At 37.1% G+C, this 13,174-nt stretch overlaps 1 protein-coding gene across 1 annotated transcript in view; it reads right to left on the bottom strand.

The window, feature by feature from the left end:
• Positions 1 to 6,876, bottom strand: part of LOC135218064 (uncharacterized) — a 488,183-nt gene extending 481,307 nt beyond the window's left edge. The window contains exons 1-4 of the mRNA XM_064254207.1: positions 6,782 to 6,876; positions 6,416 to 6,586; positions 6,051 to 6,208; positions 4,337 to 4,459 (exon numbers count right to left, since the gene is read on the bottom strand). Coding sequence (XP_064110277.1) covers positions 4,337 to 4,459; positions 6,051 to 6,208; positions 6,416 to 6,586; positions 6,782 to 6,876 — 547 coding nt within the window. The remainder of the gene's footprint in view (positions 1 to 4,336; positions 4,460 to 6,050; positions 6,209 to 6,415; positions 6,587 to 6,781) is intronic.
• Between the last annotated feature and the right edge of the window lie 6,298 nt (positions 6,877 to 13,174).

The raw sequence follows: 13,174 nt of genomic DNA, 5'->3' as shown, positions 1-13,174 counted from the left end.
AGCCAGAGAGAGGCAACCAATAAATAAAATCCTTTCGTAGGGTTCGTATTCTAATGATGTTTCGAACCATACTCTGTTTTTTTCCATCTGTCCATCCGCTTGTGGTGGTCGCGCATGGTAACACTGCGTTCCGGGCTTTAAATAGTTACACTATGTGTAAGCTTTCGGTAAATAAAAGGATATCTTGGTGTATTTGCAACTGAGTTACACTATGTGTAAGCTTTCGGTAAATAAAAGGATATCTTGGTGTACATTTGCAACTGAAAAGTGTTTTAATAATTTACTGTATGCGAATCACACCGTTAATATTCGTAATAGGATGTTATTTAAAGGCCGGGACGCAGTGTCACCATGCGCAAACACCACAGACGGATGGACAGATGGAAAAAAACAGAGTATAGTTAATGAAGTATCACATTAATGATAAAAGTTCAACAATGCGGCCATGTGCAGCTTTTATTCCTTTTCTAACCAAACGATAAAAAATGGACTGGTATTTAAGTGCACATTCTACTTTTGCTGTAGCAAACTTTCTGATCGGTGAGACATACAGAGTGGTGGTATTCAAAATGACTCCCCTTCAAAGGCCGGGAAAGAGATGCTGTTGATATTAAAGGTAAACTCAAATATTATGCTTGTGACGTTTGCGCATGTTGTGCTGTAGCCTATACCACGTCTCGTATACCTCCTCTCTTCGCCAATATGACAGCCCTCTCCGGTCCTCTGCCCACAGAACTCCGCTGTCTTTGGCATTTTCTCCCCACTCATTCATTTGCAGAGATGGGTACAGGTCTCACTGCATAGTGCCGAAGCCACAAAAAGAGGTCTTCCAAATATTTTCCTACCTCTCTGTACCTCCCAATATGGTATTCCAAGAAATGATAAACAATGCAGCATCATAACTTGCAAGTATAAGCAGGCAGAGACTGGTGTAATGGAGCTCATATGAGAAAGATAATTAGGTGGTGTTCAATTGCCATCGCTTCCGTTGACTAACACTCATTCAAGTCTTCCTAGAAGGACCACAGAAAAATTAAGAAAACACTGGAATAACGTTTAAACGTGACACTTCCTGCGTTCAGTCCAGATGCCAGAACGTTTGTTTAACCAAAGACAGGATCCAGCTTCAATTTCCGACTGGGGAGGAAGATTTAGGCGCTCTCAGTTTAAACGTTAAAGCTTGCCGTGCTTCTGTTACTCGAATAAAAACAAAAGGACAGCAACTTCATCTCGTATGACTTGCTGAGAAACGAAAGGCTAACACAATCTGGAACCACTCCCTCTAGGTGGCAAATAATAAAACATATTCCAGAGATGAGGTACGCAGATTCTTAGGCTGACAAACAGAGGATATAAAAATACTATTTAATACAGGTTACAAACTGTTAAAGAACGAGGAAAGTAGGGTATCTATTTGGCAAGAGGAGAAGTATGATGCCTTATAAGGCGGTCGGGAATTCACACCTTTTGCTTGATTTCTTCCTTTTGGTGCTTTGCATTTAAACACATGTTCCTGAGTATAAATGTATGCATATATTATATACATATATATTACACACACACACACACACACACACATATATATATATATATATATATATATATGTGTGTGTGTGTGTGTGTGTGTGTGTGTAATATACATGTATGTGGTATATATGCATACATTTATACATAAACACACGCACACGCACACACACACACACCACACACACACACATATATATATATATATATATATATATATATATATATATATATATATATACATACATACATACATAAATACAAAGGAGTGATATAAATGCCATAGTAAAGGAGTGACATTTTATTAGAGTGACATATGGATAAAGTGACTAAGTAACCAAAAAATATTAAGTGATTAAGATTTCTTTTTAAAAAACAGAACACTGAATTTGTTTTCTCCCGGGAAAAAACCTTACTTAATTGTTCTTAAAACCGTTTGGGGGCAGTGTGGGATTTAAGGGGGGCCACCTGGCACGTGTCCCCCACCCCCTTCCGCCCCTGGCTAGATTAATGTGTAAATCTCAAAGCTATAATTAAATTTTGGCAATGTGTGCCCAATACTGATAGACACTGAAAACCAAATTAAATCATTTGTTTTATTTTATGCATGCATGTTCTGTGTAAGTTGCAGGTGTTGGAAACAATGTAACAATCTTCAGAATTATAATCTCTCTCTCTCTCTCTCTCTCTCTCTCTCTCTCTCTCTCTCTCTCTCTCTCTCTCTCTCTCATTAATAGAAACAACTTGTAGTTAAACACCCAACACGGTTTCAGACAAAACAGATCCTGCCTATCAAACCTCTTGGAGTTTTTCATAACTTGCTTGTTATTTGCGACAATAGTAGAACAACAGATATACTTTACTTAGATTTCCAAAAAGCCTTTGACAAAGTTCTACACAAGAAACTAATGACAAAAGTTAAGGCTTTAGGAATTGTAGAAGAAATAGCAGACTGGATCGAAGACCGGCTAACTTATAGAGAAAACAGAGTCGTAATAAACAGTAAAGAATCAGAATGGGCAGATGTAACAAGCGGAGTTTCTCAGGGTTCTGTCCTTGGCCCTCTCTTATTTTTTATTTACATTAATGACATTGATGTAGGCTTAACTAGTAGGATAGCCAGATTTGCAAATGACACCAAACTAAATGTAAATGCAGCAGACCCAGATGCAGTGGAAAGTTTAAGAAATGATCTAATGAAAATAGGAGTGGTAAAAAAAATGGCAAATGCCTTTTAACCTGTATAAATGTAAAGTGTTATAAATAGGAACAAACAACCCTCATGCCAACTACATGCTGGTTGGGAACGACATAAATAGTGTAGAACCAAAGGAAGAACTTCGAGTTATTATCACCAAGGGCTTAAAATCCAAAAATCAATGCATAAAACTGAAATGAAGGCACAGAAACTAGTGGGATACAAAAAGAGGCAGTTCAGATACAAAAATAAGGAAACGGTCCTGCAGCTCTACACATCAATAGTTAGACCACATCTTGAATATGCAGCACAGATTTGGTCATCAACACTAAGAAAGGACATAAATAGACTAGAGTGGATACAAGCAAGAGCCACAAAGTTAATTCCATCCGTCAGGCAAATAGGTTACCAAAGACGACTACAGAGCCTGAACATGTATGACCTAGGAACACGACGAGTGCGAGGACAACTAATAAAGACATTCAAAATACTGAAAGGCATAACAGAAGTAGATAGTAACCTCTTCACATTAAAAGAAAACCAGACAAGAAATAATGGATGGAAACCAGAACTGAAGAGATACAGCACATCGCATTGTGGGAACTTCTTCACTTACAAGATTTGTGATTCATGGAATAAACTGCCACTAAAAGTTGTAAACAGCAGCAGTGTAGAATAGTTCAAAAGAAAGCTAGACAAAATCATTAGAACACTAAATGAATTGTGAAACCTGCTCCTAAAGATAAGTGAGCACATGATGTCTCAACTGGACTAATAAGTCTTCGAGACATCCTAACCCTTGTAATTCAGTACATACAATATAAATATGCATATGATGTAAATTATGTCTGTATATATATGTGTGTGCATACATACATGAATATTGATGTATATGTACCGTATGTGCACACAATGTATATATATGTATATATATGCGTATATATATTAAAATCCTAAGTGCCCCCCACCCCGACCCCCTTTAAAGATTTCTAGATCCGCCACTGGGAGCCTGAGTTCTTGGGCACTTTTACACTTCCTGGATACCACCTCACCATTTTCGTATTTCATACTGAAATTTTCGTGAGACCTTTTGTAGCAGGTAAGGGCATCACAAAGCTATACCTTAAACAATGAAGGAGAGAGAGAGAGAGAGAGAGAGAGAGAGAGAGAGAGAGAGAGAGAGAGAGAGAGAGAGAGAGAGAGAGAGAGAGAGAGAGAGAGAGAGCAGATGCTACTAATGCCTAGTTAATGAATGAAAAACGATAGCTTATTAAAGAATGAGCACTCGAATGCTTGGTAAAAAGAACAAGTAAAAAATGTGCCAAAGTTTCTTCAACGCAATCGAGTTTTATGTAAAGCATATAATTCTGTATGGAACGCTCAGCCACGGCCCATGGAAATCTCAGCCGGCCATGGTGGCCTGCGTTATTGCGGTGCCAGACACACGATTATGGCTAACTTAAAACTTAAATAAAATAAAAACTACTGAGACTACAGGGCTGCAATTTGCTATGTTTGATGATTGGGGGGAGGATGATCAGCATACCAATTTGCAGCCGTCTGGCCTTAGAAAAAGTGCGGACTGACAGACAAAGCCCTCCCAGCAAAGCTTACCTGTCTCGAATCCGGCATCGAAACACAGGTGTCCTCTTTTAGCTTTCCCAGAGCAGCCAGGCGGCCTCATCACCTGTCGATTGATGTTGGTCAGGTGACCTTCATTCTCGCTGTCGTCTGTGTCTGTTGAGGAAAAACAACATAAACAACGTTAAAAAGAGAAGCAGAAAAAGCGTAACATCTACAAATAATCTAGAGTAAATGAGAGATGAAAGAAAAATATTGTGGAAAATTCTGATGTTCTGATATTGTTAACTGCTAATATGCTTTATATTTTATATATCATACCTTTTGTTTGTAAACCTTCAATCTACAAAAAAACCTTCAATCTACAATAAAATGAAATTTTGATGCTATTTTACCTATTCCTTTGAGGACTTATGGCATCAAAAAGGGGGCATCGATGCTGGACAATAATTACTTACTAAAAAAAATTTTTAATAATTCAGTCTTGACAAAAATTTTCATGAATTATTCATTCGCTCGTTACATACATTACCAATACATTGTTGGCTACATCGATCGCCACTGCTATATAAATTTGTTGAACTGCATTATACATTAAACGTTTCGAAATAAGGCTACTTCTTCCCAGATATGTTGTTCAATATATATGCATTGTCTTCTCTGAAAATCCTGGAGATAGTGTAAGTAACCTCCTCGTACCGGCATTCGAAAGAGAGAATGAACTTTTATATTCCAAGACTAGGAAACTCGACCTGCGAATTCTGTAAGTCAAGGCGAATAAGCATTCATCACAAAATGGCGATTCTTCCTAGACCCCAGGGAAGCGTGAAAATGACAATATCCAGTATATACTGATTACTATCAATCAGGCTTCGTAGTGCTTTTTTCTAATATTAATAGGGAAATCACCGTGGGGCAGCGTGATACATCTTTGTTTGCCATGCAAAATCATTGGTCACTCTATCTTTCATTTCATTCCAATCCTCAGCGTGCCTGTACTTATCAAAATTAACTACCTGTTTTCCACTATCTGTTAAATTTAACCGCTAAAATCTCAACAACCAGACAGTGATTTAACTTAAAATCAGTGCTTAATGCGTGCTCATATTATCACTATAAAATACAATTTTTATCTCAAACGAAAATTTCCTCCAGCATCATTACAATATCATACTTTTCCAGATTGAGAATTAAAAAACCGCTGGGTAAGATTCCACTGCACTCAACATTTTGAAAGACAGTCCCATACCCAAAACCAGTATCAGATACAGAAGCATCGACATAACAAGAAATACCATTTTCACGCTGCCAATCATGAATTAAAACATATGAAAACACCTTGAATCTTCTGATATATTGTTTTGGTTAAATCAGATTATCTACAATACGTAGCATCTGGCATTACACAAGTGATAGATTCAGTTCAGCATTAAATTATCATTGTTCCCCATATAAAAAAAAAGGGAACCAGCTGGGAAGAAGAATTCAGAAGATGAACCCTATTCATATGGAACAAGCTCACAGGGGCCACTGGCTTGGGACTGAAGCTTCGAAAGAATGTGGTAATCATTAGGAAGAAGTAAGATGAGGTAAGGGGAAATACAGAAAGAAGTGATCTAGTTAATTAAAAAATATAAATTAATAAATAGATAAGAATGTATTAAATTGCAAGGAGTATAGTATTAGGGGCGTTATGTATTGCATCGTCGCTTGAACTTTTTATGTTCCAATTGCACGTCATCCTCACGGAGACTGTTCCACAGTTCAACATGGTGAGGAGTAAAGGACCTCTGGAACAGAGAAATTCTACAGTGAGGCACTACACAATGGTGCTGCTGTTCAGTAAATCTGGTTGCTCTCGGCAGGAAAATTGGACCAGGGATTAACTGAGAATAAGAAAGATCTCTGTTAAAATACAACTTACGAACAATTGACAAACAAGAGACCATTCGCCGATGGTCCAAGTCATAACTGCTAATATTAGGAGGAAAGAGACACCTGCCAACAGGAATGGCAATCATGGATTGTCCCTACAGTAAGGAAAATACCTTTCAGTTCTAACTATAAGATTAATTGTGGGAGTCTCTGCCAATCTCACTTGCATCCGCTTACATACTCTCAATAGGGGTTAACCTAAAAGTTTCTCTAACTATTCCAATTCCAGCATACTGAATAAAAATTGGGCCAGTAATTTGGATATGGAACTCCAAATGAATCTCAATTACATCAACTAACACCCAATCAATATGGGTTACCCTAAAAGTTCCTGCAGCTGTTTGAATTCTAGAATGAAGAATAAGATTTGGACCAGCAGTCTAGAGATGGAGCTCCAGATGAATTTTGCCTTCATCCACAGACATGCTCTCAAGATGCGTTACCTTTAACGTTCCAAAAAACAATTCTCATTCCGGGATGATAAAATTTGGGCCAGTAATTTGGAAATGGAACGCTAGATGAAGCATCAGCGGTTGGCCTAACTTTGCCAGCAGATATTCAAATTCCAGTATGATGAATAAATCAGCAGCCTGGAGATAGAGCTCCAGATAAATCTCAGCTGCATCCTCCAAAAGCATAGTGAATAAGACTTGGACCAGTAGTCTGAAAATGGCAGAAAGGACCAACAACTAGCTTCGTTGACAAAAGTTTAAACCCATGCTTTTAGCTCATCTGAATTATTTGTTAATGATAATTTGGTCTGTTAATCTGTTACACTAACCTCGAAGCTGCAAAATGTATGCTATCAAACCAAGTACTAGGGCATTTTCGGCCACTCAACGCTTAAGAGAGAAATGTGTGAGTGGCTGACACCAAGACAGCGAGATACAGAAGATGAATGAAATGGAGTACAAGGATATAAAGGTGAAACTGGAAGTAAACCCCACAGATGCACCAAGAAAAAAAAACGTCTGAAAGGTTTGATAGTAACAGGGAAGAAAGGAGGGAACAGATCAAATGTCAAAAACATGAGACACACTAAGGCACATGGGGTTGAAGCCAGCTGCAAAAAAGACACTCAACTCACCAACAAATAAAGGACAGAATGTTTTTTCTTTTTGGGCGATTATCTTTGTAATAGTATGAGCTGTCAGTGAAAAGAGTCAAAAACCCTGGGGGACTCCTAAGAGTAGAGTTTCGAAACCGTGCAAACTATTCTACTCTTGAATGTTCATATGTTGTTCTGAGACCTTTATTATCTTTAGAATTTTGATAAATCCGCCGCTTAGTTTTTTTAAAGCATACAAAATCAAGCTTCTATATTTTTGGCTGCATCATACTTTACGAGACTTACATCCAGTCCCTAGAGCAAAGGGACAGGACATAATTATGCCAACTGTTCCAGTTCCATAGTCTCTTTCTTAAGAGCATCTATACAGTAAACCAAATATTTCCCCTTTGGAGAGAAACAACATGGCTGGTTCACGAAACTAAGATGGACATGTGTTAAACAATAGTAACTTTATAATAATAGAGAATTTATTCATTCATAACCTAGTTTTCTTTTTAGTGATAAATTGCAATTTGAGATAGTCTCCCATTTTCAATAATTTCACTACAATAATTGACATCCCACTACAGAAAGGGTAATCTATATAAATCATACTACATATACTGAGGAAAATAACGTTTCAGTGTTAACGGATCACTTATGGAAAAAGTTAAAGTTGGAAATTTAGCTGATCATCTTAACAACAGGAGACAGCTCTTGCTATGGCAACTCAGATAAAGAGCTTTACTACTGAAACATGATGCTTCTTATTACAGTAAAACAAAATCGATAACGCAATGAATTGAAGAAGACAATTATAATTCATGACTGCCTAAGGAATTCTTACTTGTAATCGCCATAAGTATGTATTACATATATCGTTACCAATAATAAAAGTATAAATTTACCATATGAAACAGGACAACATAGCATACAAAAAAAAAAATATATATATAAGCAAAATCCCTCAAAGAAAGAAACCTAAGACTCTCTACTTGTCTATTAAGTTAACTCGACCGAGCTGCCAACATGTTCCTGCCTTAATGTATTCAACCCAATCTCAGTGTAGCTGAGGAAAAGATTCAAAGGCGATTTCTAAAAATCCCCGCCAAGACGCTTTGTTCCAAACGAGAGTCAGGATTACATCTCCTTTCTACCTACCCAGCCCCCTCCCCCCCTCCCCAGCAATTTCGGGAAGTCTGCTACAGCAGAGTGCTACAGCAGAGCTCTCTGTCGCAGTTTTTGTCAAGTGTTATCTATTTCGCTCTATATACATTAAGAAATATTTGTTTAAATTATCAGTTTTGAAGAGACTAAAATTTTGAAGAGACTAACATTAAATCCCAATTCAGTTTTCTGTAACTGCAGAATCCGGGACTCACAGCAGATAAGCAGATTTTGGAAACTTGGTTTTCAATTTACGATAGTTATAAAATCTGGGATTTTTTCAAGTCATCATAAAGAAGTTTGAAGTCCTAAAACGCCAGAAGCCGTTTAGTTTCACTTTTTATTAATCGAATTTAAAGAACGGACAAGTAGAAGTCTAAGAGAAATTCAAGTAAGGAACCCTTTTCTTGAAGGAAATGTGTTTACATTGACTGTTGTAGTCTATGGAGGCCACATCTTCTATGAAATGACCGTATCCTTTCATCTCACTGCTACTGATATTTTGCCGAATATTACTTTTCTTAACGTTATATGTAAATCTGCACAGTCTTCCCTATATGAGTTCTACTTAGCTTGCAGATTTGTAATCTTTATTGGATTCTTATAAAACGTCTATGGAAACAGAATTCTCCCTGTTTTCCGTGTTTAGAATTTGTCTTATAATTTTCAGCCTTCAATTTCTCCAGTTTCAGAGCTGCTAAATCTTTCTTAATAGTAAATGTTTCATTAAACCCTGAAATTAGTATCTAAATTTCATCCTGATTTCAGGGTCTCATGCAACTATTATTATGAAGAAAGCTTAAGGAACTTTAAAACAAGCGAACTGAGGACTTGAAATAATAGGAAAATATTATAATCATCGAAAACTTGGATGATTCCGTTTCCAAAGACGTTTTGTAAGAATCCAATGAAGGTTCAAGATCTACAAAAAGAGTGGAACTCACACAGGAAAGACTGCGAAATTGATTTCTTGGAAAATGTGGCTTCTATTGTGACAACAGCATAGAGGACGATATACATTTCGGTCAACCTATTCCATTCAAGAAACGGGTTCCTTGATTTGCTTTGACATCTCTCCTTTTCGGTTCTTTAAATTTGATTTTAAAAAGAGTGAAATAAGTTCCTTACCTGTTCCAACGTTTTAGGAGTTCTAACTATTCTATAACGACTTGAAAAAATTCTCGTATTTCATAACTGTCGTAAACCATTAGTCCTTCATCTCCGGTAATCAGACTGTACATCAGCCTTATCCGACCAATATCTTGACATTGGTCTCATAAATGGAATGAACTAAAGAAAAGCAATTAATTTATCTCCTTTTTGGTTATTTTTCTCCGTTGAAAGATTGTCATTGAACTGTTAATTTTGTGTGTGTGTGTTAAAAGAGAAAGTCAATCCTCCTGTAAAAACCTACGTAAAAGTCACAACGCCAGTTTCTCTTGTTGTTCAATACACAAGCCGGGATTGTGTGCTGGTAGTTGAATGTTCTCTTTTATAGCCCAAGCCTTACTGACACCCCTGGCTTCTGTTGTTCTGAATTCTTATGTTTTGTTGCTTCTTGGAAACTAGGCATACGCCTTTCTTTTAGATTCTATTCCTTGTCTCCGTGAATCCACTTGAAGTCCAGAGTAATCTTTAATATCTAGAAGAACCTCAAAATGACATATTTTGTTATATATACTAATCAATGTAACAATAAATCTTGAGGACAGTCGATAAAGGCTACACAAAGGGTTACCTAGTCGAAGCCCTCTAGGGTTGATGGTAGACATTCTGAAAGGGCAATGGCGGCTTACATCCATTTCTCTCTCTCTCTCTCTCTCTCTCTCTCTCTCTCTCTCTCTCACACACACATATGGGGAGCCGACGTTTCATTACGCATGGTATGCTTTGGGATTCGAACACGGCCATCAAGTTGTCAGAGAGAGATAGAGAGAGAGAGAATATATATATATATATATATATATATTATATATATATATATATATATGTATATATATATATATATATGTGTGTGTGTGTGTGTGTGTGTGTGTGTGTGTGTGTGTGTAATGAACCCCTTCTTACAAACAGGAACCAGTCCATCTTATAGCAATTGTAATTGACCCATTAACATGAACTGCACTTGATCAGTTTGCAAAAATCATGAATGTCAATGGACTGAATATAAAAAAAGGGGGGGGGGAGAGACCACTTGGAAGGAAGGGGAAGGTGACGATGAAAAGCGCATGACTATTTCGGTGCTTAACCAAATATAAAAAGGGTGAGGGGGCCACCGGGAAGGGGAGGTCATTCAAGGGATTTCCTAAATCTAATACTCCTTGAAATCTCTCTCTCTCTCTCTCTCTCTCTCTCTCTCTCTCTCTCTCTCTGAATGGCAACAGTTCAAGAAGGTAATGAAATCATGGGGAAGTTGATTTATGGCAACAGTGTAGAAGAGTTTAGATGAAAGCTAGACACAATAATTAGGACAACGTGAATGAATAGTAAAACCTGTTCCTAGAGATAAGTGAGCACAAGATGTCTCCTCAGATAGACTAACAAGTCTTTGAGAATCCTAATCCTTATAACTCCTTGTAACGTTCTAGAGTCACGATGTATTATATTCTTTATTATTATTATTATTATTATTATTATTATTATTATTATTATTATTATTATTATTATGTTGCTGTTGTTATCGCGATTTACTACTTTATCTCTTTGCGGAGAAAAAATGTCATGGCTATTTTGTCACGAAACGACGCTAAGAGCAATCGTTAAAATGGTCAAGCTGCTTCCTACAGCTTAGTCAGCAAAAGCCTTCTTAAGGATGAACTCCAGCGTTTGGATTAGAAAATAAACATCTGGACGCATGAAATAATCTGATAAATTACCTAACCACTCGAGTAGACATAATAAACAAACGCATACAGCATCATAGAATATCTGAACAAAATTTATTATTGTTCAAAATACGTCGAGGATTTGATTGCTAGGCAATATCTGCATTCACGTGAACGTGGCTCTCGCATCCTTTCATTCGGACCATTAGCCAGGAAAAAATTTGAAATGAAAAAAGAAAAAAAAATCGCAGCGGCTTCCATAGGCTGAATAGTGGAAGGTCTGAATAAACCCTACAATGAATTGGTTTGAAGTCCTCACTAAAATGTTCTCTCTCTCTCTCTCTCTCTCTCTCTCTCTCTCTCTCTCTCTCTCTAACTGAGCGGCGCTTCAGTCTCCTAAATACTTACGGTGTACACTTGCAGGCTCAGATGTTCATATGTAAAATGGAACGTAATTAGCAACGCGTTACGTTTTAATGGAAATTCATAATTGTATTCCCACGGGAAAGAAGGACTTATTCCTTTGGGCAATTAAGACAAACAAGTACAGAGTTGGCAAAACTAGATAAGTCCAACACTTCATAAAAGAAATTGTCCGAAATAGTACGAGACGTAATGCGGCGCTGGAAGACACAGAGGCTAAAATACGGCATTGAATATATTTTTGCTGTGCAATACTGTACAGCTGACATACTATTTCATCTCCCTTTGAATGTACACTTCACACATTCATTTCAAGCATGTGGTTTAACAGTGGTCCAAAAATTGCCAATCAGAATTAATGTTACGTTTTATATAAGGAACAACACCACAGCACTCCATTACTGGTGCGTTTCATGCCACAGTATTTGAAGGATCGAGAACTATCTTCAATAATACAAAACCAAAGACTAATGTAAAATATCGAACGTCCGATGTAACATTCATATACATTAACACAATCACTTGACCCAAAAACCATTAACAAGGAAGTTTCCTACTCCTGAATCTGAAACAGCACAGGTACTCCACGAAATTCTGGAACCATGATTGCATAATTTAAACATCAGATATTAATAAAACAGTTTCATCTTTAAACTGCGCAGAAACTAAATCTGTTATACCAACCTCACACGCCCCAAAAAGGTTCACGTAGTTCAGTTTTCACTTGGGAGAAAGGCTAAACACAAGTGCAAAGGGATACGTGAGGGACAAAATGAAACAGAACAAGAGCAGCAGTCTTTGTCTGAATAAGTAAAATGCCACCTGAAGGGACCGGTAAATGTGATGAGGGTAAGGCGCTGAAAGTGAAAGCTGGACAGCTCTGAATCGAATCCTGAAATGCTCCCTCGACTTCCTAAGAAATGGTGCAGATACTTTAAAGCTAAAACAAAACATTCTTTTCTTAACCCGAAAGAGATCACAGAGATACCAAAGATGACGCCGGAGAGAAGCTTCAACGCTGGAATGTTTATAATCCCATGAAAAAGTAAATAAATCCAGCGGCCAACTGATTTAAGAGTCATTGTGACTGGACACAACAGGAAACTGAAATAGTTTTACAGATCTCCTTTAAAAAATACGAATAACCAGTATCAACACTTATTTGAAAATCTATCTCCGGGAGCCATAAGCATATATAATTAAATTCGTGAATTATTCAAATTACCTTCGTTATGGGTTTTACTTCCAAAACATTCAAACACTGATGACTTGCTTGACATTATTTGCAAATCGTTCCAAAATCCGAAAGTTGGTATTAACAATTAACCAACACAGATTTAATACTAAATCAGTTATTGACGTAAATAAATGTAAAGTATCGGAACTCATACAAGAAACTACAAGTCCACATACTTAGATTTTAAGTAATTTTTACCACAATAAAGATTACTAGTAAGGTGTACTGGCTTT

The sequence above is a fragment of the Macrobrachium nipponense genome, chromosome 9 (assembly GCF_015104395.2).
Source record: "Macrobrachium nipponense isolate FS-2020 chromosome 9, ASM1510439v2, whole genome shotgun sequence".
In the NCBI taxonomy this organism is placed as follows: Eukaryota; Metazoa; Arthropoda; class Malacostraca; order Decapoda; family Palaemonidae; genus Macrobrachium; species Macrobrachium nipponense.
This window is presented reverse-complemented; position numbering and strand designations above follow the sequence as displayed.